The sequence below is a fragment of the Gallus gallus genome, chromosome 5, assembly GCF_016699485.2.
Source record: "Gallus gallus isolate bGalGal1 chromosome 5, bGalGal1.mat.broiler.GRCg7b, whole genome shotgun sequence".
NCBI lineage: Eukaryota > Metazoa > Chordata > Aves > Galliformes > Phasianidae > Gallus > Gallus gallus.
The window spans coordinates 51,361,931-51,388,609 of record NC_052536.1 but is presented as its reverse complement, the minus strand read 5'-3'; the positions used below and the strand labels follow the sequence as shown (position 1 = coordinate 51,388,609).

The window sequence follows — 26,679 nt, the reverse complement described above, 5'->3', positions numbered from 1 at the left end:
ATTTCCAGCCCAAACTCTTTGCTAGTACTTTTATTTTTGGCAAAACCATAGCCTCATTGTGCAGCTGCCCATCAGTCAATGAGGGGATGAGGCAGATGAAGCCATCCCAGCCGGTCCATGCCCTGCTCTTGCCCTGTCTTTGCGTTCCTGTGATGGCCACCCTCCTTGAGCCACACTGAGGGCTGTGGAGCACTGGGTGAGCTTATTAAATCATGCTAGGAGAGCCCTACCCATAACTTGAACTAGGTCATGGATGTCCAAGCTTTTGGCTTGCCTGGACTGCGTTGAGTGAAGAGGAATTGTCTTGGGTTGCAAATGCATTGTTGCTCCGAAAGTAATGCCTCCTAATTATTTCCATGGAAATTATGGCAGCTACAAAAAGCACAATTACACTGTGTGATAGAGCAAATTCCCAGCTACAAAAAACATTTTTTGACACAGTCACCACCATTAGGTACACATTTTTGCCAGCAATGAACAAGAGCCTACATGCTGTGCTCATAAAAATCTGCACCAGCAGAGGTGACTCACTGTCACCAGTGCTGAAACGCACCACCCACAACCTCATCCACTATTTCATCTCCATAAACGTTCAGCAATCATCAAAGAATGTCAGTAGGTGCCCTTTTTTCCTCACGAAGGAATTCAGTGACACACCTTTGCTTCCTATGCACTTCCATGCCAGACGCCATTCTGCCAGACTGCCCCTCTGCTGCCATCTGTCACATGGCAGTAATGGGATGTTGGTGGGAAGGTTCAACCTCTGCTGCCGTACCACCAATGAGTTGTGGGCCAACATAATAAAATAGGAGGCATTACTTGTGGAATAGCCCTTATAACATATACAATGTTGTTTATATGTAATTAAGAAAACATTTTAATTTTTAGTATCTTTCTTAAAAAAAAATAAAGAAAAAAGAGAGGAACAAAACCACAAAACAAGTGGGATATTCGACCCTGTTTTTGTGAAACAAATGCATCGCTCTGATCTGATGGCAGCCGCTGCAGTTCTTGGTGAGGTCTCAAAGTGTTCAACAGAGATTTTTTGATGAAATTTTACTCTTCCTGTACTTTACCCTTGACAACTGTTCACTGTCAAAAAGTGATGACGTGAATACAGCGTGACTGTGAACCGAAGGAGCAACCCCAGTACCTCACTCTAGGGATTCTTAAGACCTGGTGAGAAACAAAGGGTCCAAAACTATCGTACCACCGACCTCCTTGTGACACACCATGACGTATCCTCACAATGACATCGCTCTCCTGGTGGCCTGGTTGGGCCTCACAGCTCCATCACAACACAGCCAACTCTGCCTGCTCTGGTGGATCAAAGTCATGGCCTGAAGCAAAGAGACGCTGTGCAGCAGATGGGAAAAGGCTGTAGGACAGGCAGTTTTCCCTACCCACAGTCCACAGGGCACTTACACCGGAGGCTGCTCTTCTCCTGGTACAACAATTCCTGGGCACAAAATGTCATGAGAAAGGTCTATTATTGTCTTTTTTTAATCTCATTCTCCTTCACAGCCCCTCGGGGGGCGCGTTAGCACATTGGAATTGCTTCTCCCATTCTTCTGTCATCTGTTGTGTTTCCATGACATGCTTGCCCCGAGGCCATCAGCCTCAGCTGCCAGACCCAAGGGCCTCTCCACCTGGTTGGATGTAATGAACTGTGGAGGGAGGACATTTTCAGAGCCTGAGACATTTGGGTTTTACAAAGGAAAGGCAGACTGTCTGAAGGAGTTAACTCAGCAAGAATTGTACACAACTGACACAATGGCCTCGAGAGACAATGTTTATCAGGCCTAGTGCTCATGTCTCGGGTTCTTCTGAGATAAGGAAGATATGGATCCAAACCCTTGCAAAACAGAGAGGGAGTTGGACCCGGATCATCGACATTCCAGGAGAGCCTCCAAACACTGGAGTGCTATTCTAGAAGCAGGCAACACCCTAAACCACTACACTGTGAGAAATCCAAACCTGCCAGCATGGGTTACGCATGCTTCAAGGGCTCCAAACTTCTCTGGAGATCCAGCAGAGATCCAGGGACTGAGGAGGCTCTGGAGTTCAGAAAAACTGAGCTTGCACAGCTGTGAGCAACAAAAACAAAGTGCCTCCAGAGTGTATTGATGCTCAGCATCAGACAACAGACAAGCAGAGAGTTGGGGTGTTAAGCAGCACATTGATGGATTAATTTCTGCACACGTCATGCTTCAAGCTCCAAAACTTCATTTGAATCTAGTTCCTAGCTATGGATCTCTTCCAGGTCCTGCCTTGCTGCTTCCTGGGCTGGATGGTGACATATTTTGACATTCTTTCCACTCCTAATTTTCTGTGTTCTATGGGAATTCACTGCTGTTATCACATGCAAAAATCAAGCTAACCAAAAAAATATCTGCTCCAAGAAATATTTTGGCTTTGCAGGTGAAGTCTCAAGGCTGAAATGAGTAAATAGGGGTAATCTTCCAGCTGAGCTGTGTGTGTTGTGAGAGTGCATGCGCTTGCACATGCATTTTTACTGGAACTGTTGTCATCTTCACTAAATATTTTACTATATTAAAAATTTGTAACAGGCTGTCAACAGTAGAAATAATACATGATTTTTCGTGCCTATGCTGCACTAAGAAAAATTATTTTGTCAGATGCCACACCACTCTCCTGCTCAGTGGGTTCTGTAAATACAGAAAAACCACATCCTATGTGCACAAGAAAAAATCCCTGAGTCACCTCTCTATATTTAGATTCACCTCCCCTGCACCTGATCAGCGACAAGCAGTGGGGCTTTGGATCACCTCTGCCATCCATGGGTTTATGTCATCAGACATAGATAGCAGAATATAAAGCTTAGGAATATAACACTCTAACAAAGTATTAATCAACTGCTACTATTGTTCCGATCCAAGTGGTGCCTCGATAAGCTATGTTGAGGCAGTGACTATCCACTTCTTAAGCCCTCTGAGCTCCAGGTGGGTGTGAGGGACTCACACAAGTACAGTGGCTGTGATCTCACCATCCCTTCCTGCAGCAGAAGCTGCAATGGTCATACTCACTGGCCCAGCACGGTGACAGCTGGTTCAGATGTGCTGGTGCATTTAACACAAACTTCAGTCCCATCTCTTGATCCTCTGCAGCTGCTCACATTCTCATAAGCAATCTACAGCCCCACAAACAGCTGGAGTGGAATTCCTTTCACCTGGCTGAGCATAGGTCTCTACATCTAGCTTGACACTGCGGCCCCTAGGCCAGGCCAAGGAGTCCAAGGGTCTACAGCCTTAGAGTCAAGACTGTAGACTGTATGGTCCATAAAGACACTGAAGTCAAGAGCAGTCTCTTAGCACCAATATATGGTTTGGTGACTACAATGGGACTCAGGATACAGACATTTATTCTGTAGACATCTGAAGTCACAGGAGTTGAACCCTACCCTCAGAAGCCCATGTATCCCAATTCTGGTGGGAGTTAGCACTCCCATGCTCTTTGAGGCACTGAATCCCCACAGTCCTGGCTGGGACCAGCTAACTTGTTTTATGGGGGTTATGCCCATTAAGGCAATGTGAGGGCTGGGTATGAGCTAACCTGGCTGCCAGAAGCAGTGCAGCTATGTGTACTTTCCTGGACATGGAATGCCAGTCACAGGGGCATCACCTACCATCCAGCCATCCATCTCCAGCAGCAAGTTCTGAAGCTCCACCGTGACTCATCTTCTTTACCAGTACAGCTGCAGCAGTCAAAAACAAATCAGGGGAGACAGAAGAGGTGCATTCCCTGCCTTTAGCTGCAATCACCTATTGGCTCATGCTGGTTGCTTTCATGGAATCATAAAGATTGGAAAGACCTCTAAGATCATCTCCTCCAACCTTTGACCCATGTCCCTCGGTGCCACATGGCCATGATTCTTGAACACCTCCAAGGACTGTGACTGCACCACTTCCCTGGGCAGCCTGTCCCAATGCATTGCCACTCTTTCTGAGAAGAAATTTTTCCTAATATCTCTAATATCCAACATTTTCTCCTCAGCTCCGATTGGTGTCAGAGAAATTGGTCCCAGTGATCTCAGTGGGCACTGGATCGGAGCTAGCATCCATTCTTGCAGCAGCTGTTTCTGGCTTCAGACAAGTTACATGTGGAATGGGCAGCACAGTTTCCAAGTTTTGTAAAATTCAGTAATGAAAAGCACAGAGGGGCTTAGGGATTTCTTTGCCTGATGTGCATTTGCATTAATGTATGAGCATTTTAACAAGTACGATGTTAAGATCTTGACGTAATTTATATCTTGCTCTTTTCCATCCTTGGTTCTAATTAACTGACCATGAACCAAAGCTCATTCTCAGTCTGGGTTTCAAGCCCATTCCTTTGCTGGGAGCCCAGGCATTAACTGCGTGATTTTTAACCATTAGCAGATGAGTGGGATCCCTTCTGCAGGCAGTGAAGGGCTTTGGATCAGGTCCTTCCCCACCTCCCAGGGAAGCGTGCAGAATCTCGCCCTGCTCAGCCCCGTCCCCCAGGGGCTCCCTGGCTCTCTCCATCCCCGAGGCTGCTGTGCTTGCTCTCAGTTTGCCCTCTCAACTGGAGCTCGGGGAGAGCAGCAGCCAATCGGACAGCCCGGGTATCCTCCATCAATCTCCCTGAATGTCTTCGGGCTCTGCTTGGAACATCCACATCACTCCTTTTCTCTCTCTGCAATGACCTGAAGCTCTGGCTCTGCAAGCAGTGATCAGCCAGGCATAATGCAATGCAGGGCAGCCTGGAATAATCTGGTTGGCATCCGTGGATGTATTTTCACCGGGAGTCTAAGGAGTGTGCTAGCATTTAGTTTCAGTCTAGCTGCACTTCTCCTGCAGCACAGAGTCACAAAGTCTCCATCTCCTCCTCTGGATTGGGACTGATTCTGCACGGGGATCCTCTGCAAAGACAAAGTTTTCCTCTCTTGTTATTGCTGTACCTCCATAATCTACCAAGATGTGTGACTGCTTTCATCTAGTTCTTCCTAACTGGCCAGGATCTCCAGCCAGTGGTGGGCTTACATTTTCTATACTTTTCTGTATTCTGCTTCTGCTTTTCTGTGCTCTGCTAGCTGCGAATCAACCGCCGAGGCAAACCCTGCAGCTTCTAGGGTGTGGCTTTTTCTGATGCTGCATGAATCAGATAAGAAAAAATAGTGTTAAGAAAAGCCTCCTCTAAACTTTCCTCAGTGTCTGCGTTATGTTGAAGCTGAGCTTGAGGAAGCCTTTGACTCTGTATACAAATTAAATTCAATTGTGTATAAATTAACTGCTTCAGATTGCATGCCTGAATTCACATGCTTGCCCTTCATTTCTCATAGCGATTCGGAAGTGACTGGCAGGGTACAGTGCATGATACAATCTACCTGGCATTTACAGTAGCTAGAAGCTGCACTGCATAGTGTATGTTTGCAAATCCAACGTGTCCTATGCTCTGTATTCAATCTGTTGGCTGAACAATACAGCGCTCTGGAAGAAGGGTTTTTTTTTCCTTGTGCTTCCCTGCCGCACAGCAGAAGGAAATTAGAAATTTAACCTCTTTTTTTAAAGGGGAAAATATACATATTTGAATATAAAATATTGCTGAAACAGAACAGTGATGATTGCAAGAATGAGTCAGAAGTGTAATGAAAAGCAGTTCTTAGCTGGCAGAAGCATATCAGTAAATCACAAATCTGCTCTTTCGTTTATGCACAGATTAGTGTGTTTTAAAATAAGCAACCAGTAGTCTTAAGGTTGTAGCTGCAAAAATGCCAACAATCTGAACTTCCTACAGGATCTTTTTTTCCCTAAAACATACAAAATCTGTTTATCTACATTCTGTAATAAATTCCTTCGCTATTTATTCTGCTTGTAATCTACAAAAAAAAAAAAAAAAAACAATCTGTAAACATTTTGATAGACTGAAAGTGGAGAGTATATATTTTTTAACTACGCCTGATTATCTCAGGTTTTCCTTTGTAAATAATTGAGGATTATATTTTCTACAGCAATGGAAAGTCAGAGATTGCTCGTTAGGCTCCCAGCAAAGTAGCATCTCATTGCTTGAATTGCCTTGTTGAAATCACGGAGCCAACTCAAAGAATAAATCATCGCTCTCTCCACCTATTAAAAAGATACGTTCCAACCCTGTGCTGCTTACCTGGTGCTTGGATTAGGTAATTGAACTGGTGTAGAGAGATTATAGCAAATAATTTAGGGCTACACCCAGACAGTAATTCCATTTGATTTTCTCAAAATATACACAGTGTGACTTTTGGGGAAATATTTTCTTTTGTAGATGTGACTTTTTCAGCAGTATCATTTTCCTGTTGTTTCCCTGCCTGTGCAGATTTACCTGTTCAGCAAACAAGCTTGTTTCGTGGCTTTTACTATATTCCACATCAGAGATGTGTTGTTGGGATTTCTAGGTGCTACCTAAAAGAAACAGATGCGTAAAGCTAGCAGGGCGCTCCACTTTGCCACCCTGCAGGCTTTCCCCATCAGTTAGCAAAAAGCTTTGAGTATTTGTTGCTCAGGAAGCGGCACACTCCCACGGGTTGGATCTCTCCAGCACCAGTTTTCCAGAAGTATGAAAGGACACTGCAGTGGGTCATGAGCAAGGGGAGCATCTTGATGGCCACTGAGGGCCATGTTGGGATGAGAGGCAGCAGGGATAGTCAGTTGCATGGAGAAGTTGTCAGGCATCTGTTTTCCAAACAGTTATTGCTGATGTTTCTTGCCAGCGGGTTATCATCCCAAGAGGTCAGGGTGGGGCAGGGAGACTCAGGTCTGTTTTTCTCAGACAGGTAGGCTGGCTGGCTGCCCGCAGCATGTGATGTGTTTTGGAAAGCCTGCCAAGTACCAGAGAAAGAGAGAAGGGATGTTAGCATTGTGATCAGGCGGGCCCATCTGAGCAAGGGTGGGGAAAACCACACAGTGAATCCCACATCAAGAAACATATATTAATTCCCTTGTTTCCTCCGCAGCATGGAAGGAAAGCTTGTTAAAAATAGGCTCATTTCATAAGTTGCTATCTCTGTTGGCTGTGTTCATCTGCCCTTGCATTAGCTGACTGTCATGATGATAGAGGTGAGAAACAGATAAACAAAACTTTGCCAGTTTTCCTTATTAGTCAGGCAAGCACAAGCCTGCACTCAGGCCTGATGTCTGGAGGATGCTGGGAGCATTTTGCAGCTGTTGATCAACACCAAGACAGTGTTTTCCATGGATAATTCTTGAGTGAGAATAATAAAGAAGCAGGAAAATCGAATGTCTCCATCAGCAAACAGTGGCATTTGGGCAAATTTGAAAATATAAAGGTCTTTATAGCACAAATGTTTTCAATATTTATTCCTTAACTTCTCTGGGGCTTCAGCTAAATCCCCAGAAATTAATGGCAGCCATTAAAAGACTCAGCTCAGTGAGACGCTTGAGCAGGTTAGGATGATCTTAGTGGCCTTTTCTACCATTAATGATTCTATGATTCTATGATGGCCTCCTGATGGTCCCCCAGTGGCCACGTGACTGGGTCACAGAGTCAAAACAAGACACACATTTTAGGTCTTTGTTGAATGAGCATTTGGACCACAGTATTGTTGCTTCTGAGGTGCTAGATTTATCTTTGCACTGTGTGAGAACAGTGCATGAGTGGATCCATAAGATGGGCCAGAGCTGTAAAAATCCATGGGCAGGACTCCATTGCTATCTGGCTGAATCAGTGTCCCTGGAGGTGTTCAAGAAACGCTTAGATGTTGTCCTAAGGGGCATGGTTTAGAGGAGAAATACTGGTGGTAGGTGAATGGTTGGACTGAAAGATCTTGGAGGTCTTTCCCAACCTTGGTGATTCCATGATTCTGTGACATTCAAAAAACATTAGCAGCTCAAACATAACCCTTCTTCCCTGCTACTGTCTGTAGCAGGCATGGCGAGGGCTGGGCATCCTCTTTGTCCTCAGAGCTGCTGAATACGGCCCACAAATTTAGAGGATCTAAAAGAAAACACCCACTGAGCTGCATTCTTTTCTTAGAAATATTTTCAGAAGATGTTTGTCTACGTGCTGCTGCAGCATTTCTTCCAGCCCAATGACAAGGCAGATAAACAAAACCTGCAGGAGCCAGGCTCCCAGCGCAGGCAAGGAGCAACATCTCTCTCAGGAGAGGCTCTGACCTGACATGCTATCATATTTCATTTTCCCTATTTTTAACTCCTTTCAGCGAGTATAGTGTTAAAATGACACAAGCTACTTCAGTTTCAGTGCACACGTCTGGGTGTCTATACTCACCGTCTGTCCAAACATGCTTCCCAAATATACGCTCCTTCTATCCATGGTGACACCAAAATAACTGTGATGCCAGCAGAGACTGAAAGGAAATCTGATTCACTTGGCTCTGGCAGAGCTCCCTGCCAGCACAGTGAATCAGGCTCAGTAAATTGCATACCTCTGGATTCTCTCTGTTCTCCCTCCCTAGAGCCATCTCACGAGTTTTTATTTTTGGTTATTAAGTTCACACTTCTATTTCCAATGGGTGCGCACCAGCCATTTTGGTGACATACCAGTGCCAAGTGGAAAAGAAACATCAGCATGACCAAGAACAAGGCTTTCTTTGTCCATCCATGAGGCAAAAAGCTGAACTGCTGTTCTCCATCTAGCTGCAAGGAACAGGGATGGTACGTACTCAATAGAGGCACAGCACACTGTGTTTGCCACTGCTTCTGATTCATAAGAGGAGTCGACACCTAGAAGCAAACCAAAACCAAGTGAAAAAAGTAATTTTTCTTGACTTTTGAATTTCAAAACTTCGAAGAAGAAGAACCAACAGTGGTGTCTTTTGCAGGACCCTGCTACTGTGCAAGAGGTAGAGGAATTTAAAGAAAAGCCAAGGATAGCCCTCACCGTCTCTTGCTATTCACTCTGGTGAGGGCTGCCACTATCAGACACTTACACTCTCAGTTCAACACAAGGACTCACTGCCAAGACAAACAATCAAATAACTAGCCAGGCTGGGCTTCTCTACAAAGAGGAGTGGCTGCTAAAGATGCCTGGATCTTGGATCCCTTGCCCCCACCACTATCCCATCTCCAGCACAGTCACCTCTGGTAGCCTGGATCCCTGAAATGCTTTGGGGCTGTGATGCTTAGCAATGGGACATCCTAATGATTTTTGGTTGACAGTGAGGTTGCTGAAGGGTTATTACCACCCTGCTCCAACGTAGGGTACACGTTTGAGAACAAGGTGGTGCTGAGGAGAGGCGGGGGAAGAAGTAGCTGTCAGTATTACTGCCAAAGAAAAGGCACCCGAAGCTGTTCCCATACACAAGAGAGCTTCCTCCACCCTGGCCAGCCCATGCTGGATCCCATTCATTCTAGAAAATGAATGCCACCTATCAATCAAATACTGAAAGAATAGTTATCTCTCCAGGTTACATCTCTGTCTTTATGTCAGCACAGCCAATTACATAATTTTACTTTGTTACAAGATACAGATGACATTTAAAATGCCTTCAAGATCCTGATTTTTTCTAGGCTTATCCCTATGAACTTATTAAATAGCAGTATCTACGTACCAAAACTTACTGGCATAACATCTTCATTCCATATCAAAGTATCTTTGGGGCCATAAGGGTTGCACAAGTGTAGACTTTCTTTCCTGTTCCTCCATTAGTTTGTTTCTCTATGAGCCTTGCCAGCCCATGTGCCGGCACAGAGCCTCTCCATATGGATAGCAGCCAGGTCTGAGGTTAGAGTAATTAGCCCTGGCTGTGCTTTCAGGGTTTTCTTTGGTACAATTGCACCATCAGATTTCTATCAGTGTGAGTTCCTCAGTCAGAGCAGGCGGGAAAAAAAATTGGGTCCAGTTGATTAAATTACCCTGGTTGAAAAATTAGTAAATTTATGCTGGTAAATACATTGTAAATCATAGCACACACGCTATCTGCACTCAGTGCTGCATTTATAGAATACATAAAAGAGAAGGACAAAACTGCTTCATTTTTCCTTCACCAACACAAAGCTTTCCATCTCACCTCGACATAGACTTTCGGTAAGGAAATGTGCAGGTGGGGCAGACTGGTGGATTAGCTCACTGAGAATGCACCTATGCACCAAAAGAAAGAAAAAGGAACAGCCTAATATCCTTCACCTTTTTCTGACAGAAGGCAGTTGCACTGCATAATCTGGGAATTTTTCCAAACGCATTCTCTATTTTTTTGAAGTTCACAACATGCAGCATGAAGCAGCATACTTTAAGCTAATGCAGGATCACACTTTGCTCAGGAGAGGCCCCGAGGATGTGTGTAAATACAGAACAGGTTCCCTATTCTTTTGGTTTCAAGGGCTGGCCATACTGAAGCAGTGCTCACATTTGACTGGTTGCAATATCAGTAACTCCCACTGAGACTTAGCACCAGCAGGAAAGGGGTGAAACTACCCCCAGAGTCCTGGGGGAATGCAAATCTTGCTGCCATGCGATGGTAGAGGAAAAATGATAGCCCCCCCATGAAAGCCAGTGCTGCTACATGGGGTGGTTTGCCTCAGAAATTTACATTTGAGAGCATAGTTTCCATGCTGTAAAGGTGTCCTCTGCCACTACTTAATGTAACTACAGGAAAGGGTCCTACCACAGACCCCAAATTCAACACATCTGAGCTGTTTAGAAGACCCTTCTATGGTACCCATTTCCCAGTGGAATCAGTGTTCTGGCAGCACAGGGACGAGAGATGGGGACTCTCCTGCTGACTCATATTGCTCACTCTGAGTTTATAAAATCAGCGGGGGATTTCACCACAAAGGTTGGACCCTTGATATGTGCCTTTAAGAATATTGCTGCCTTCTCAGTGCCTCACCCTGAAAATGAAAGCCCTCATCTTTACTGGTCTCCTATATTTAATTAATGGCCGTAAAGCATTTGGAGATGGTTAAAGTAGGGATGTTATGCAACTTAATTCCAAGTCTGATGATTAGTATCACCATTCCCAGGCTACAGTCTCTCTTTGATATTAGGAACAAGAGCAAGAAAGATGCTGATGGTAGTGGCGTTGGTTTTGGCTCCAGCTGATGGAATGCAGAGTCATCTCCTATCTTTCAATCCCAATTACACCAGCAGATTTACTCTAGATTCACACTAGTGTAACTGCAAGATGTAGTCGGGCGACAAAAAAGCTTTTGTAAGCAATGCGATTTGAAGCAATGATTAGAAAAATTGAAAGGTTTAAAACAGAAGGCATGGAAAAAGATGGAAAAGGTGAGTCTGAGCAGCTAAGTGAGAAGGAGCTGGAACCCAAGCTGTTCTAAAATATAGAGCAATTGGACCAAAGGTCAGTTTCTAAGCCTCCAGCAGCTGCTCACTGTATTAGAGAGAATGGCCAGGAATCCTAATGAGAAGAGAGAAGCAGGGCTGGGCTCCAGTCCCTACAAAGATGAGGAGGAGCAGGAGAAAATATGAGACTTGGAGTGCTGCATAGGTCCCTCATCACCAGAAAGGCAGCAGTAGCATTAAAGGGAGGAGGAAAAAAACATCCTAGAAAATCTTTGCCATGAAAAATCATGAAATTATATGTCAAGCAGCCTACAAGCTGTCTCAAGGAAAAGTTAAATAACCAGACTTCTGTTCTTCTCTCCTTCCCTTTGTGTTCGCTGTTAAACCAGAGTAACTTTAGCAAAACAGCACAAAGAACAGTCGGACTCCACCTAACTCAGTCTAAAGATAATTTACCTCCTTTGTGCACTCAAATTCTGCCATGCTTTTCTCTTATGCTCTGATCTCTGCCCTGTCTCACAATGGGAGTGAAATGGAAAGGAGAAATGCTAACCTCCTCCTCGATAAGCAGGACATGATGGATGTGAGGGGACAGCGGTGCTTTGCCTGGCTGCTGCAACAGGCAAGCAGAGGAAAAGCTGTTATTTGCATGTCACTATCCTGATTTCCAAAAGGGAATAAGTTGTAAAGGATAATCTGCACCTCGCCCTCATCAATCCTGCAATTTCACTGAACTTTAGCAGAATATTTGCTGGGTTATGTAATAGACACAGATTACAACAGCCTGCCACATCCTTGAAAACTGCAGTTTTAACCCCTGGACAGACTGCATCCTGGTAGGTAAAGATAAACAAGTCATGGGAATGTGAGACTAGTCCAGATCAGACAAACCTCCAAAATGCACCTGGAGGACCCATCTGGCAGCTCCAAATACCTGAGGACACTCTCCTTTCTGATCTTGGCTGTGCCTGACCTTTCCATCTTCCTCCTCCCATCCCAAGCAGTCCCAGAGAGGTTCCTCCCATGCCCCAGCTGCCCCTTTCTCAGGCTCCCCACCCTTCCTGGCTGCCGGGGACCCCTCGGAGGTGACTCCTTGGAGCTGTTCCCTTGCAGACAGTGAGCCTGCAGCATCATCCTTCCTTTGTGTCCTGCAGCTGCAGGTGTTGTCCAGACATTACCTTCATTCAGATTGTTCTGCAAGGACCGGGAGCGAAGATGTGGCCATATGGGCTGCAGGGCAGTGCAGAAACCAAAGCACCAGCCCTGCTACGGTCATTAACCCCAAACCACCGCATCTTTTCTGCTGCTGTAATCCCACTGGTTGGATGAATCTGTCACACAGCACTGGGACAGGTGCATTGGCACCTCCTTTTCCCAGCACAGCAATACGCACTGCCTAAACTTTAAGATCTCCCTACATCTAACTAGCTGTCGCTTGGGCAGCACTTAAAAGCGAGGGAAGCTCAAGAAGCTGAGCATTGGAGCTAATTAAACAAGCCAGAGAGACACGAAGAACGTTTCAAAGAGAAGAAAAACAACAAACGAAGTGCTGGCTCATGTTGAAAGGCGAGGCGGGCTGGCGGGAGCTCCACACGCAGAGGAGCTCACTGAGGAGGGCTGACACAATCGTGGGCAAAGGGCGTTGGCTTCGGGCAGCGCTCACCCCGAGCAGCACACATGATGTGAGGCGGGGTTCGGAGCTGCAACCGCCCCACCCCGGGCCTGTGAATGACCCAAAGCACCTCATTCATCACACAGGGACAGTTGCTAGACCGAGGACCGAGACAGAGCTGCCCGCTGCTTCCAGGTAGGCCCTGACGTTCCCCTGTCCGGCCACCGGCCAGGCCTCACAGGGGCTCTGGATCCCTCACACGTGCAGCTTCTTGCTTCTCTGGGCACGCAGCACATGCAGAGCTTCCACCTGCCTGCTACACCTCTCTCTTTTCTCCAGCTGCTCGGGCTTGAGGACTTGGCTGGGTGTGTGCTAAGGTGATAAGCTGGTTTAATTTTCCTCCTCCTGGCACTGTTCTCATGACAAACATGAGGAAAGAGGATCCCCCCGTCCAGACGGAGCAACCTACGTGCTGCTGTAGCATGTATGTTTGCTTTCTCTGCAAAATAGAGTGGCAAGGAGCTTCTTGAAACAGCTATGAATCATTGGACTTAACTGGCACCCACCCAGGGCCCCAGATGGGAGAAGAGGAGCTTTTTCTAAGTCCTTCCCACATTCTTGTGCAAATAGGAGGGATGAATGATCACCATCCCCGATGCCAGACAGTTTTCTGGGCCAAATTCACACATGAGTCTAAGGAAGCCAAGGGGAACTGAAACTGGTGTAGCTCTCCCTTCCTTCCGCTCCTCGTGATGACTATATTTCATACATTCAGATCCTTCTGGGACTGCTTAGACTGACTTTGTGTAATTATTTTCATCCTTGGATTAAATAGGCCAAATATGTAAGCTGGATCTCAGCTCGCTGAGATCTTATTTTACACCATATTTTCTCCCTTTGGTGTATACGTTACACAGCAGCAGATTGGATTTAAGTAGTTTGTTTTTTTTTCCCCAGAATAAAAGCCTGTCTTTGCTTGAGGGTGTCAGTTCTTTAGTAAGGATTGCTGCTGTATCTTATATGGGTACTTCAAAGGACCACAGAGAAGTCCTAAACTTTTTAATCTGCTCATACTGGCTCTCAGTAACACACAGTCTGCTACCTTCCAGCCTTAGAGCACACAGCTCACTCAGCCTACAGGTTATAAGAAAGCTGTGACTTGGTGCATAAGCCTGTAACTACAGCCTTATCTCTGCCAGCTGTGCTCCATCCTTCTTTGCTTGCAATCACTGATGAGATGTGCAGAGGTGTACACATTCATGAGTGCACCTAAATCTGATGGATATCCCTCGTCTCAAATTAAAATGCTGATTCAAGTCAAAGATAAAAGAATACAAAGGCTGTGGGATCCTGAGTGGAGGGTTTGAAATCAACTTTCATCTGCCTTGTCAGATGTGTGGGGCCTGTAGCTATAGGAGCAGGGATAGACTTTCAGTAAATTGTGCTTTGGAAAGTCTTGCAGTCTCTTCTGTGTGGAGTTGCACAGTATTTACACATTATGAAATGTATGACATAGTCCACCTGCTGGAGGGTCAGGGTCAACAGGTGCAGTCAGAATTAACAATATTTTTGACGAGTAGCACCTTTCTTTCTATTGGCCAAGTGCCACCTAAAGGTTTATTGAAATAAAATTATTTGCTGAGCAGCTTTTATGAGCAGCCAGAGATTTCCATGCTTTCTAGGGAAGTAACAATAGTTCTGGTATCTCCAGCTGTGGCTCCTCTGCACTATGGTCTGTCTTAATTGTTCTGTGATCACTTAGAGTCTAAAATTAGAATTCTGTTCTTTGGTTATTGTGAGATCTTATAGTCCAGTGCCTACACTTACTACTAATACATGGCCACAACCTTCTTCCAGGCTCTTCTCTCTAAATTTGTGTGCTAAACAATTGATGAAAATACAGTTGTGATGAGTAAAAACAGCATGAGGGGCAAATCTCAGCCACACACCTGAGAGGATAGTTTCCCACCAGTCCCAGCTCTCCTAAATTTCTTTCCTCCTTGCTCCACACAATAAATTCCATCTTCTCTGCACTGCTGGTGTCTCCTAGGGGCTCAGGAGGTTTCCATTATGCTCCTTTTTCAGACTAGGTGAAGATATGTTCTTCTTGGCCAAGGCTTGCCTAGGTCCAACCTATAAGCCCATTTCCTCTAGAGATACTGCAGGAATGCCTACCATGGCTTTTGTCCACTCTCCTCTCTGGCGCTGCAACCTGCAGGTCCCAAGCAGGGGCTGACTTGCTAGCAGCACCTTCTGCCCCAGGAGATGGGAGCTCAGTACAGGGACATGTTCTGACCAGAAGCTGGTAATTTTTAATTAGGGAAAGAAAAAGAAAAAACCTCTAAATTAATATAAGTAGGTAAATAAATAAATGTTGTAGCAGCAGCCGGGAAGGAAGGAGTGCTTCAGGCTGCTGTGTGTTTCACGTTGGTTTCATCAAGAGTGCCTACTCCAACACCACTCTCCCATTCTGTTTAATTTTCATAAAATATTTGTTTCTTAAAATTTAAGGTTGCTTGGCTACTGAGGCTGCAGGTAACTTCTGGCAGGATGACTTTTTCTTTTTTGCAGATCACTGGGTAATGACAGTGGGCCTTGTGCTGCCGATTCCCAAACTTGTTTTGGTTTGTAGGCACCCCAAGGGCTGTTCTGCAGTGCAGCTCTGTTGTAACTTGTTCCACTGTTAAAAGTGAAGAGCTCCCTCAGATTAAAAAAGTGTAAACGAAGAAAATGAAAGCTTAATGCTGTACCTGAACCTAATCCCTGTTCAAAGCTGTCTTTAAGATCTCCCGTGCAGTTACCCAAGACCTCTCCAGCCATGCTCATGTTCCTCCATCACACAGCCCTTGGCCCCACTCCCTCCAAGTTAACTGGAAAGTCAGTGGGTGCTATAGGGTGAAAATAAGCATCTCCTTCCTTCAGATCAGTGTGTGGAGTTAGATTTGCAGTTTTCTCTGAGATTTAGGCATATTGAGACTGTAAATAAAACACTGTTCAAACTTGTTTGCAATATGCACAGTTGCCTGGATATGCTGATTTTGCACTGGACTCACGCTCCTGTTTAGCAGTGAATTGGCCACCCTGCCTCATCTCTTCCTGGATAGCATGATTCATGCTAGAAATTGCTTCATGAGTTTCTAATAACTTGATTACAGAGTGTATGCATACGGCATCTTTTTGAAGGTCTCACAGTTTGTGAGATACAGCTAGATTTTCACAGAGACCACACGTGATATATAATAAAACTGAGCAATTGGGCATTTCGAATATCTCACTCCTTCGTTCCTTTGCAGTTTTGAAAGGCAGTTTTCTGAGGACTTTCCATTACCTCTGAGGGTTTCTGGTTTTCTGTGGCACCTGATCAGTTTGGAAGTGGAGATGGGAAAGTGTACTTCTCTTCTTTCTAAAAGATCTTTACAGTAGGAATCAAGTTTAAACTTCAGGAGAGGAATGTCAATGTTTTGTCCAGAGAAAAAAATAACCATTTCATTTTGTGTGACAATTTTGTATCCAAATATAAAACACATTTCATTTGCTTTTCCCTGCTGTTCAGCAGGGGGATGAGAGAACCTTCCCAGCAAGGAGGGAGGATGCTAAGGAAGGAGAGTCTGCAGTCTCAGCACAGCCTGAGATGAAAGGAGGAGGGGACATAAGACGGTCAGAGCGAATCTGGGTCATCACTGTTGTTCTGCTGCTGTTTGTACCTGCTGGAGAAAACCTTCTCCACCCTCTCCTCTGGGAGGACTAAGTCCCATGGAAGCTCTTTGTGCTGTTTTCAGGGCTGAGAGGGAGACAAATGTTACCATGAATGAGCTGAATTATTAGCCCCCGGTGCTGTACTTAACAGCACCACCGACCTACACCCAGTGAGGCCCATTTTCCACACTGCATGAATCACTTGCTCGTTTTTTGTGCTTGCTAGCTTCACATTTTAATTTTCCATTCCTCTGGCTTTCCTCATGTGGATGAATAATGGACCATTTATAATGCATCAACAATATCAGAGTACACGATTATGGCCTCAGTCAGTGTAATCCCTTCAGACAGCTCACAGAGCACGAATGTGCTTTCTCTGTCAGGGCAGATAAATGCCCATCGCGCAGAGCCACGTCCTGCTCCCACCCAGCCAGTAGAAGGGGATGCCAGCCTGGCAGCTTGTCCCCTCTGCCACCCTAAATATCTCTCAGGAGCTGAGTCATGAAGCAGAACCCATAATAATGGGTGATTCTTTGAACTGAGGGACAACCATCAGCTGTGCTAACAATTACAGATGGAAATGGGCTTCAGGCAACAGTTTATTATCAGGCAAGCTGTGCCCTTCTATTGCCATAAATAAATGCCTGGGTAAACTTGTATTGAATTTGAATAATTAAGGCAATTCCATTGAACTCTATTGCGTAGCATTAGGAGCTGAGCCTGCTCCTGCTACACTCACTGCGGTGGCTGTAAGGCTCTGTGCAGAGGCAGCCCTGAGGACTGAGCCCTGCTGCTTGCCCTGTGCTGGATGCAGGCTCATTCATCCTTATCTTGTGTGGATGCTACTTGAAGGATGGCTTGTTTCTCTCTGTTCATCTAAAGATCTACATTAAGGACTAGGAGATGAGGCTTAAGCATAGAACTGGTACTAATCACAGTTTTGCCTTTCTATTTCCTTATCATACACCTTTCTCTGCTGAATTTGTTCAATATTTGGAAAAGGCATATTTTCCTGAAACCAGGATTTTGAGTTTGGAAATCTATAAGGTGAACACTGTTTAACCAAACCTCTCCATACTCAGGATACCATCAGCAGGAGGTGATGAAATGTGCTTATTTAGCGTGAAATGGGAACGGAGCTACTGTCACATGTGCTGGCTCCTGACCACCCCATGCACAAAGCCAGGCCAGTGTTGCAGCTGCCTGTGGGACTTGGAGAGAGCCCCAGAGCGTGTGAGCAGGGAGCACTGCATGAGCAGATATACCAGAAAACAAGCACTCATGAGCTAGCAGCTGACGGAAGAGCCCAGCTCATCACTGGTGGCTCCCACTTTGCTGTGCTCCCACAGAAAGGCTCTGCTTCCAGCCCCCAGGCCATCTGGGGCTCTGCCATCTTCCTTTTCATCCCCCGTTCACTGAGTTTGCATCAGAAACTGAGGGCACTTCTGTTGCCCAAACTCCACCATATATGTAATCTCTCCTCTTAAAACAACGAGAGTTATTTGCTCTTGTTTTGGCGATTCCTATCTATGGACAAATGCAGGCAGAACCAGCATGGCCCCATGTTTTGTGCAAGACCGAACAGTAACTTTGTTTACCATCATCATTATTATTAAATTAGAGGGAAATAATTGTGGTGCATAAGGGTTCATTTAGTCATTTGGGTCATCTGCAGCTGAACTCAAATGCAACAGTTCAGTGAGGAGAAAAGATTTTTGCAGCATGTCCGGGACACCAGGGCTGCTTTGTGTAGTGTACAGCTCCAGGAGGAGGGTGTCTTTCACATGGGACGTCTCAATAGTTTCAGCAACAGCAAACATGGAGGGAAGAATCCCGGATCTACAAAGCACTGAGATGCAAAGAGGAAGTCAGTGTCCTTCTGGGGCACTTGCAAGCTGCTTCAGCTGAAAAAGATGAGGTGCCAATGTCAGATGAATGTACAAGGTATCTGATCTCGTTTTTCCCCAGCAGTTCTGGCTTTTCCCCCTGCAAGGGAATTCTGTCACTCTGTGGTGAGTGTTTTATTTAAAACAAAGCCCTCCAACACTTGGATCTGCCCCATCAGTTGACTTAATGAATACTTGATACCAACCAAGGAGCTCACTCCATCAAAAAATCAATCCCACCATGCTGCTGATCTCCAACAGCAAACAGTGTCTCCAGTGTCACCCACTGAGTCCCTTCCCTGTGGCAGCCAACAACATGCACCAAGCCAGGGCACAGCGGCAGCAATGACCCTGGTTTTCCACAGAACACCCTTGTTGAGTCCCAGCGAGGGAGGGACAAAACAGGGTGAACATTCACAGCCTGGAGGTGGACAGTTTGTGTGTTAAGGAAGAAGGAAGCTGGGGCTGGGTTGTTTGCAGTTAGATTTTCCTGCTCACCTGGGCTTCCCAAGGGCCAGCCGATGTCCACAGGTTCACTTAGAAGAATCACCTTTGTCATAAGCCCTGACCATACAAGCCCCTGTTCTATGGAGTGTCTGATAGGAAGGAAAGGAGCCAAGAACACCATAGAGAAACAAACAATTTATGTTTTTTTTTACAATAACTGCAATTTTCTCTTTTCCAGTGCGGTCTGAACTATTGTATGAAATGTTAATACTTCACTTTTATCAGTGTCTGGTATTTATACAAGATCGAAAAACATCAGGGATACATCCTTGTAACTTCAAATTTGATAGAAAAAATGTGTCTTGCTCAAATACAACAAATGTCCCACAAAAATTTTTATGGTACATTCCTCTTCAGAAATACCCAACTCAGTATACTGTCACTCAAAAGTACAGAACTTGTTAACGTTGTATTTACAGTTTGGCAGGTTTTAGGACATTTTTTCCTTATGGATGTTCAAACTGAAGAAAAATGACCAATTTGAGCTGGTAGTAAAAGAAAAGGGTTTAAGGCAGCCTAATGACATCAGAGAAAACAAATAATTTGTTTTAAATCATTCCTTTCTCAGATAGTTGAGCATTGCCACCTGGTGCAATCGGGTTATTGGTGGGCAATAACACCCTTCTCTCCAGCTTGAAAACACACTTTTGTTCTTCTCTTGTCAGCTGTTTGACACTAATTTTCACTTTTCAAGGGCATTCCTAGTTCTGCCTTCTGTCCAATATTGCAGGTTCTAAAATATTAAAATAATAAGGGTCCAGGGTCAGCCAGCTCTGAACTGTAGTTGAGAAGGGAATTAAACACAGCAAAGAAAATGAAAAGAGCTGGTTGGAGAGAACACCGAATAAATATTAACTTTTAATTAAAGCCCTTTGCAGCACTCAGTCTGGAGGCAGGTCTCCAATGGGAGAGGAGGAGGACACTGGCTTTTAGGTGGCTCATCAGCCAGACTCTCCTCTGCTCCGTATGCACTAATCCACAGCTGATGGGGCAGGAAGGCAGCAAGTCCACAAGAGCTATGGTTTCTTCAATTCCTGCACAGGCCCTGCTAATTATAGCAGTTTTCCCCCAGGTCTATGGTTGCACTGGCACTCAATCTGGCTGGCTCCTTTTTTTCTGGCTCATTCTGTCCAAGCCATTTTGTCTGTAGAAAGTCAATGCCAGCACTGTCAAGGCTGGTGAAACTGCATTTGGGAGGACAAAGGGAGATGGAGCATATGCCCCAGGACAAAGTAAAAGAAGCTTTCCAGGGTGAATTGGTTTCCTTTTTCTACTCCTTTTTCATCTTCTCCTATTCATGAAATGATTGGTCTTGGAATTGTCTCATGTTGTTTCGTTTCTAAATAATGCTTTCTCTGTTGTTGGTGAAGTTTTTTATTTACACTTGCAGATCAGCAATTTTAGCTTCCTTAGTTTTTTTTCTCCCCTCATCAGCAAGAATACTAACCTCTAAAGTAAAATATATATATTTAGGAATCCCAGAAGAAAACATTTGACTTTCTGAAAATGCACAATTCTTCCCTGGGTTTATTTTCCTTTAGCCCAAATTTGGTTTCTCCACCCAAAAACTGTGGAGTTGACGTGCGTTTTTCTTTACAGAGGAGAAACCTGTCACTACATGAAATACCAGCATTTCCAGCCTGCTGTCAGTGCAACACGCAGTGTTAGTAGAGCCCACCAAGAGCATGTAGACAGTGCAGCTTCTTTTGGGTAAATTCTCAGATGAAAAGATCATAAAGAACACAAGACTAACCTGTTCAGAAGACAGATTCCAGTTAAGTTACAAGATACGTGAATTACACCCATTCATTTTATTTGGAGGGGGGGGAATGTGTTTGTATTGCCTGGCTTCAGAATGAGGTCTTTGAGTTCAACACCAAGGCTTCTTAAAGGGAGCAGTGATGAAATCTCATTTCCATACCTGGCTCTCTCTCTGTTTATATGCCTACCTGCAGCTGCATGAGATATACGCAAAAAAGTTTTGGAGAAAATCAATCAAAATGATGGCTGTTGTATTGTGAAAGAGAAGAAATTCAGAGGAAATCTGTGTGGCTGTTACTTCAAACCTCAAGATTATAAAATATATAAATTCTCATGTCTTAATAACATGTGGAGTCATGGGTGACAAAGACATCTGCAAGTCAGTAACTACAGTGATATTTATCTTCTTCTGGGCTTGATCTGATTGTTGGTGGCCAAATCCCTCCACAGACATCTATTCATTCCTCTCATGGCTTGTCTGACACCTAGTTTTTCTACACCTTCTGTTCACACTGTTCTTGGTTTTTCCTGCCTTTTTCTTACTTCTGTGGTTCCTCTTCTTATCAGTCTATTTCTCTTTAAGCCCGAGGTCCACAGTTATTTAAATCATTTCTGAGTTGAGTTAACAAGTCCACTTCATGTAACTGGTCCCTGCTATCCTTGAGGAAGTTGGTGACCTCCCACTTTTCTCCCAAATTTCTTAATGGTCAAAATTGTTAAAAAGGGAGAAGAACAGAAATGATCATCCTTAAACCCTCCATGAAAAAGTGCATGAATTTGTACTTCAGAGCATGCTTTATTGCAGTCTCTGTGAACATCCTATCTCCCTCTCTTTAGAACAAAGGACAAAGAGGAAAATTCTCATTGTTATTCCTCTCCTTTCTCAATTACTAATAATGCATCACACCCTTATGTGCAGGCTTATTATCAGTCCACTCACAACTCAGGGTGTGAATAACAATAATAAAAGCAAGCTTATATCATTCCATTGTGTATTCTCAGCCTTACCTTTGAACCAATGAAAGAAAACAAATTTGTAATACAGGGAGCTATAAAACAGGGCTAGAGGTGGAATAGAGAAATGCAAGATGTAATTGTACTCCTCGGCAAGGCAACAGAGCGGAGAGGATCTTCCAGTATTGCCTTAGCATAATTTAGAGAGTTTCTATTAATATTTAGATATCTGTCACAAAGATTAAATAAGAAGGGCTACATGGAGTATGCCCAGTGAATTAGTTGGTTCTATTGTGCTACGATCATTTGGAGGACTGAAAATCATCAGCTTGGTATAATGTTTTCAATAGCTCAGAAGGCAAGTAATTGGTTTGATAAAGATTGTGCTACCCTGTTGCTTTTTTACAGATAAATCAAGCGAGCATTGTCTGTTCATGTCAGTCAGATAAAAACACTTAAATAGTCTTGGAACTCCACCATATGAATCTTCTATTGATTGGCAAGAGGGAAGATTTTAGGCTTCGAGTTATGCGTGGATGAATCTCTACTATACGAGTTGCATTCTGTAGAGTTATAGCAACACGGCACCGCTCAGATGTCAGTGCTTATGCATTCAGTCCTGAGCTGAAACTGGAAAAAAGCCAGGGACAATGAACGCAGATTTCCCAATACCTTAAAAAAAAAAGAAAAAAAAAACCATAAAAATTTATTCCACGTTTATGGAAAAAACAGTTGGCTTCTGTCAACTTAGCCATGCATGTCTCATGAGGGCTTTAAAAATGCTGGAAAGATCGAAGAAGAAACACCCATCAATATAGAATCATGGAATCCTTAGGGATTGTGGGAGGGATGTGGTCAGTGGGCATGAGGTAGTGGGGTGATGGTTGGACTAAGTGATCTTAGAGGTCTTTTCCAACCTTAATGACACTGTGATTCCATGACTGAACATAGAAATGGGGATATCAGAAGAGCAAGCCAAAAAGTGAGTTGAATTCTCAAGGTCTTGAAGCTCAGGAGGCTCAGGTCACCTCCATCCCAGGAGCAGCTGCAGCAGGTCTTGCTTGATTCCTGATACAGTGAGGAACAGTGGATCTCTGGCACTGGCATACTCACATCACCTCTCCTCCCTCCTTCGCTGCCAGGCCTCCCTACACTGCCTGCAGCCCACTGAGTTATTCCGTTTCATGAGTGTGGATGTCACACTTATGAGAAAATACTGCTCACGTATGAACTGGGTTGTGCCTCACAGGAATTTATACTAATTGTATAAGATTATATATACTATATATAATTGCGTATCCTATATCGTAACTAATTATATGATTATTATACACATTATCTATTAATATAATAATATGAAACACTGCCTAGTTCACACGCAGAGAAATTGTGTATTAAATAAAATTATATATAGTATTGACTCATTTTCCTACATACGCAATCTTATGAAACTAATAATTCAATATAATAGTCTGCATTAATTACACAAAATTCTTTCCAGAATTGGCTTTGATATAAACATTGTAGCTCTGCTGAGACCTGGTTTTACAAAATGCCTGTGTTAAGCATCCACTCATGATAGGAAGCTGAGCAGTACCCTCAGCTTTCACTGACCAGTTTCAGCATGCCCACTGTAGAAATGGGGTGCATCCATTCTAAAGCTGGGTCTGAAAATACAGAACTCAAGATCCTAAAATCTATTCACAGGTGACAGCACAAAAATCCACAGCATATCTGCCACAAGATGAAAGCAGCCTGTCAGCAAACACAAGTTCCTTTGGCTGGTATAGGATTTTACCTGTTCACATCCTGCTTCAGTGTGCTGGCAAAGCAGCCAGGGCTGCTTACTTGTTGTTTGTGTTTCGCACCCCTTCACCTCTCACCTGTCTGACAGCATGCAAACAAGCAGGCAAATACTTCTGCAAAACAAGGAAACCCCAACGGAGACCTCTTGCTGTGATTTTTCAAAACTTAAGGGAGGTGTAATCAGAAGAGGGAAGAATTCCTCAGGGTGGGGGGGGGAGGGAGTAATCAGCTGTGTTATGAATTCCTTATTCTTACTGGGGGTGGGGAAATAGCAACAGGTGAGAGGAGAGTTGGGAGTTTGAGTAAAGCAGTTTCTGCTTGTGCTGAGTGGCTTTTTGCATGTGATGGTGCTGCAGAGTATGCTGGCACCCCAAGCTGTGGATCATGGTAGCAGTGAACGTGATGCAAGGTCTGTCAGCTCAGAGTTCAGGCTTTTGGGGAAAGAGTTAAACTGATGGCAAAAAACAAAAAAAAAATGACAAAAAAAAAAAATATGTAGAGGACAGAGGAGCAGCCTTAAAACCCGTTCGTACTGTGCTGTTTGTGACAGACTGTATCCTGCCTGTGTGCATGCTTGCACGAGAGTTTACTAATACATATAATGGTAATTACCCACTTATGTCCTGAAGCAAGGCTGGGAATGAATTTCAGGAAAAGAGATGTTTGTTTTGCACCGGCGCCCACATCCCATATACTTTCGGTCACGAGGAAATTGCCCCGTACCTCCACCCTGCGAGCACTCATTCCTGCAGCTGTAGGCACCAAGCAGGGAGAACCCACAGAGCTTACAGGAACCCCCGTTCCTCTGCCTGCCCCAGCATGGAAAACTCAGTCGGGAGCAAGCCCTGGGTCTGTGCACTGCTCCTGCCCCAGCTGAAGCAGTACAGCTGTTGCTTTAGTAGAGAAAGGGATTGGATTTCACAGGCTGTGTAATCTGCGACAGAGCTCTTTGGCTTGGGGAGAGCAACAAGCCTCACCCAGGCTTAGCCATCCCCTTTCTGCCCGTAGAGGAACGCCCCGGTCGACATAGAAGGAAAATTGTTTGCTGAATTTCTGCACAGCCCTCCTTCCAATTGCTGGAGAGAGAGGGGGGAGTGAGAAAGAGAGAGAGTTTAAGGCAGGCTCTGCACTGGTGTTCTGGGCTATTTCAACTTCAGGGCAACTTTAGAGAACTTCAGTTATTTTTGGTAAGTTTTTGTTGGTTTTTTTTTTTTAATGAAAGTCTCTCTCTTTCTTTTTTTCTCTTTGATGCACAAGTTTGCAGCAGACAACGGGCTTTCAGTGCCGCGAGGAGATGTGGGCGTGTGCGTTTTGGTGCTCTTTAATGCAGAAACTGAGCATTCTGAGTATAAAATCGTAGTGTTCCCAGCTGCTCTGGTTAAGTGAAACCGGCAGCCACTGTGGCTTAAGTGTTACCGCTGGGGGAAGGCACAGTGAGTGCTCCAGCCGAGGTGCATCCCACCTGGCACACAGGTTTTGCTTCTTTCTTGTGTACAGGGAGATAAACGGTCAGGGATGAACAAATACATTCAGCCTGCCTGAAGTTTCTGTGCTCCTTTGGTACTGCAGGAGTTTCTAAGTTTCTGTGCTCAGCCTCCCCAAGTTTTCCGAGGGATGTTGGTTCTCTGTGCCATACACACCCCTCCATTCAGTAATCTCTATTCCAGATCACGCACGTTGTTTTTCTGACTTCTTCTCCCTGTATGCTTAACCCATCATATGATCTCAAACATAGCGCAACTCTTTTTGTAGTACACAGAGCCTTATTGCCAGTTGTTCCAGTTGTTGCAAGGTGCAAACTGTAATGTACGTACAGTGAGGTTGTTTTCTGATGAATATGAGGGTTTTTTTGTGTGCTTTCCCCATATATATATATTCAGATGTTTATAGTGTCTGTGCTTCTGCAAGAGGAATTTATTTGTCTGGATATTATATCTCAAGAGATACCATTTGCAGTATATATAGATATCATGATAATATACTGACTTGGAACTAGAATCTGTGTATGCTAGTGGTGTTTGAGACTTAAGATCAGCCTTGAAGAATTAAATAACAGATAAGTGATGCTGTCTATAGAAGTGGGATCCTGAATGTCTTTGCTGCAAGGCTGATGAGGCCAGGTGACAAAATGCTAGGAAATATGCTGGGTAACAATTTTCTGTCCACCTGTCCTTTGCCTCATCCAGCACCTTAATATGTTTCTGAACACATGACTTCAGGTGCTCTGAGTTTTATCAGCGGCCACCCATAGAAAAACTGAAAAGTGTTCTTAAAGCTTTGAGAGAAAAGAGAAAGACTATTACCCATGAGAAAGCACTGAGGGCTTATCCTTCTATAACAAAAATACTGTTCTTAAAAAACAAGAAGCGCAGAAAGTCGGAAGGTGACTCTTTAATTAAAGAGATACAGGACTTTGCTTACAATCATCTGTTGCATTCACAAAGGGAAACTTCTAAGCATTGCGTTGCTCTGCGTCATACTACATTCAAGAAAAACTATAAGGAACTGTGCAGGTCCAGCAAATTAAAGGAAAAGAAGCTTACGACAGCCAATTTACTCCCAAAATCTAGCTTAGCAGGTCAAAAGTCCAGTGTGAAAAGGTTGCAGATGTTTAGCAGCACAGGAAAACACATCGTGTCTCAGAATTTATTAGGTTTTATTAGTTATGGTTAAAATGATAAGTGTGACTGGAGCTTTTAATTGCCGTAACTCTATAACAATGGAGTTAACAATAACTCTTCAACCATAAACTGAAAACTATAAATCTGAGTGAGGCCCTGTGCAGCGCTGACATGTTCTGTGATGGCTGGAGCTTTTCCGTGGAAGCATGTAGATTTGTTAGTGAAAATTGCATTTTACTATCTTTGGTGTGGCACTCTCATAAAGTAAACTCTACTATTAGATTACGAGGCTTGTGTAAATCTCCAGCTGAAGCCAGCCTGCCTCTAGTCAGAGCCTATAAGTAATTCATTGGGGATGGCTGCCTTCCAACCTCTATGAAGAGGGTGTTAAAGTCTTCACAGGCAGACGGGGCAGCAGTAACTTCTAGCACTGATTTGCCAGGGATTCGGAGATGGCGTGTGCTTTATGCTTTTAATTGTCTTGGACGCTCAAACTGCATTCACAGCTATGAGGTCAACGTGCCTCTGTTCACTTTTGGCTGTACTTGAAGCTCATCACTGAAACAAAATCCAACCATCTGTAATCCATAGTCAAGGGAAT

General features: G+C 44.3%; 1 protein-coding gene across 2 annotated transcripts in view; it reads left to right on the top strand.

The window, feature by feature from the left end:
* The first annotated feature begins 12,872 nt into the window (after positions 1-12,872).
* AHNAK2 (AHNAK nucleoprotein 2) overlaps positions 12,873-26,679 on the top strand; it is a 61,533-nt gene continuing 47,726 nt past the window's right edge. Inside the window, exon 1 of one of the 2 annotated variants that reach the window (XM_040701328.2) lies at positions 12,873-13,042. In XM_040701328.2, coding sequence (XP_040557262.1) covers positions 12,964-13,042 — 79 coding nt within the window. In that variant the 5' untranslated portion in view covers positions 12,873-12,963. Of the gene's footprint in view, positions 13,043-24,535; positions 24,645-26,679 lie in introns of those variants that run through there. The other variant, XM_040701329.2, reaches the window with a different exon arrangement.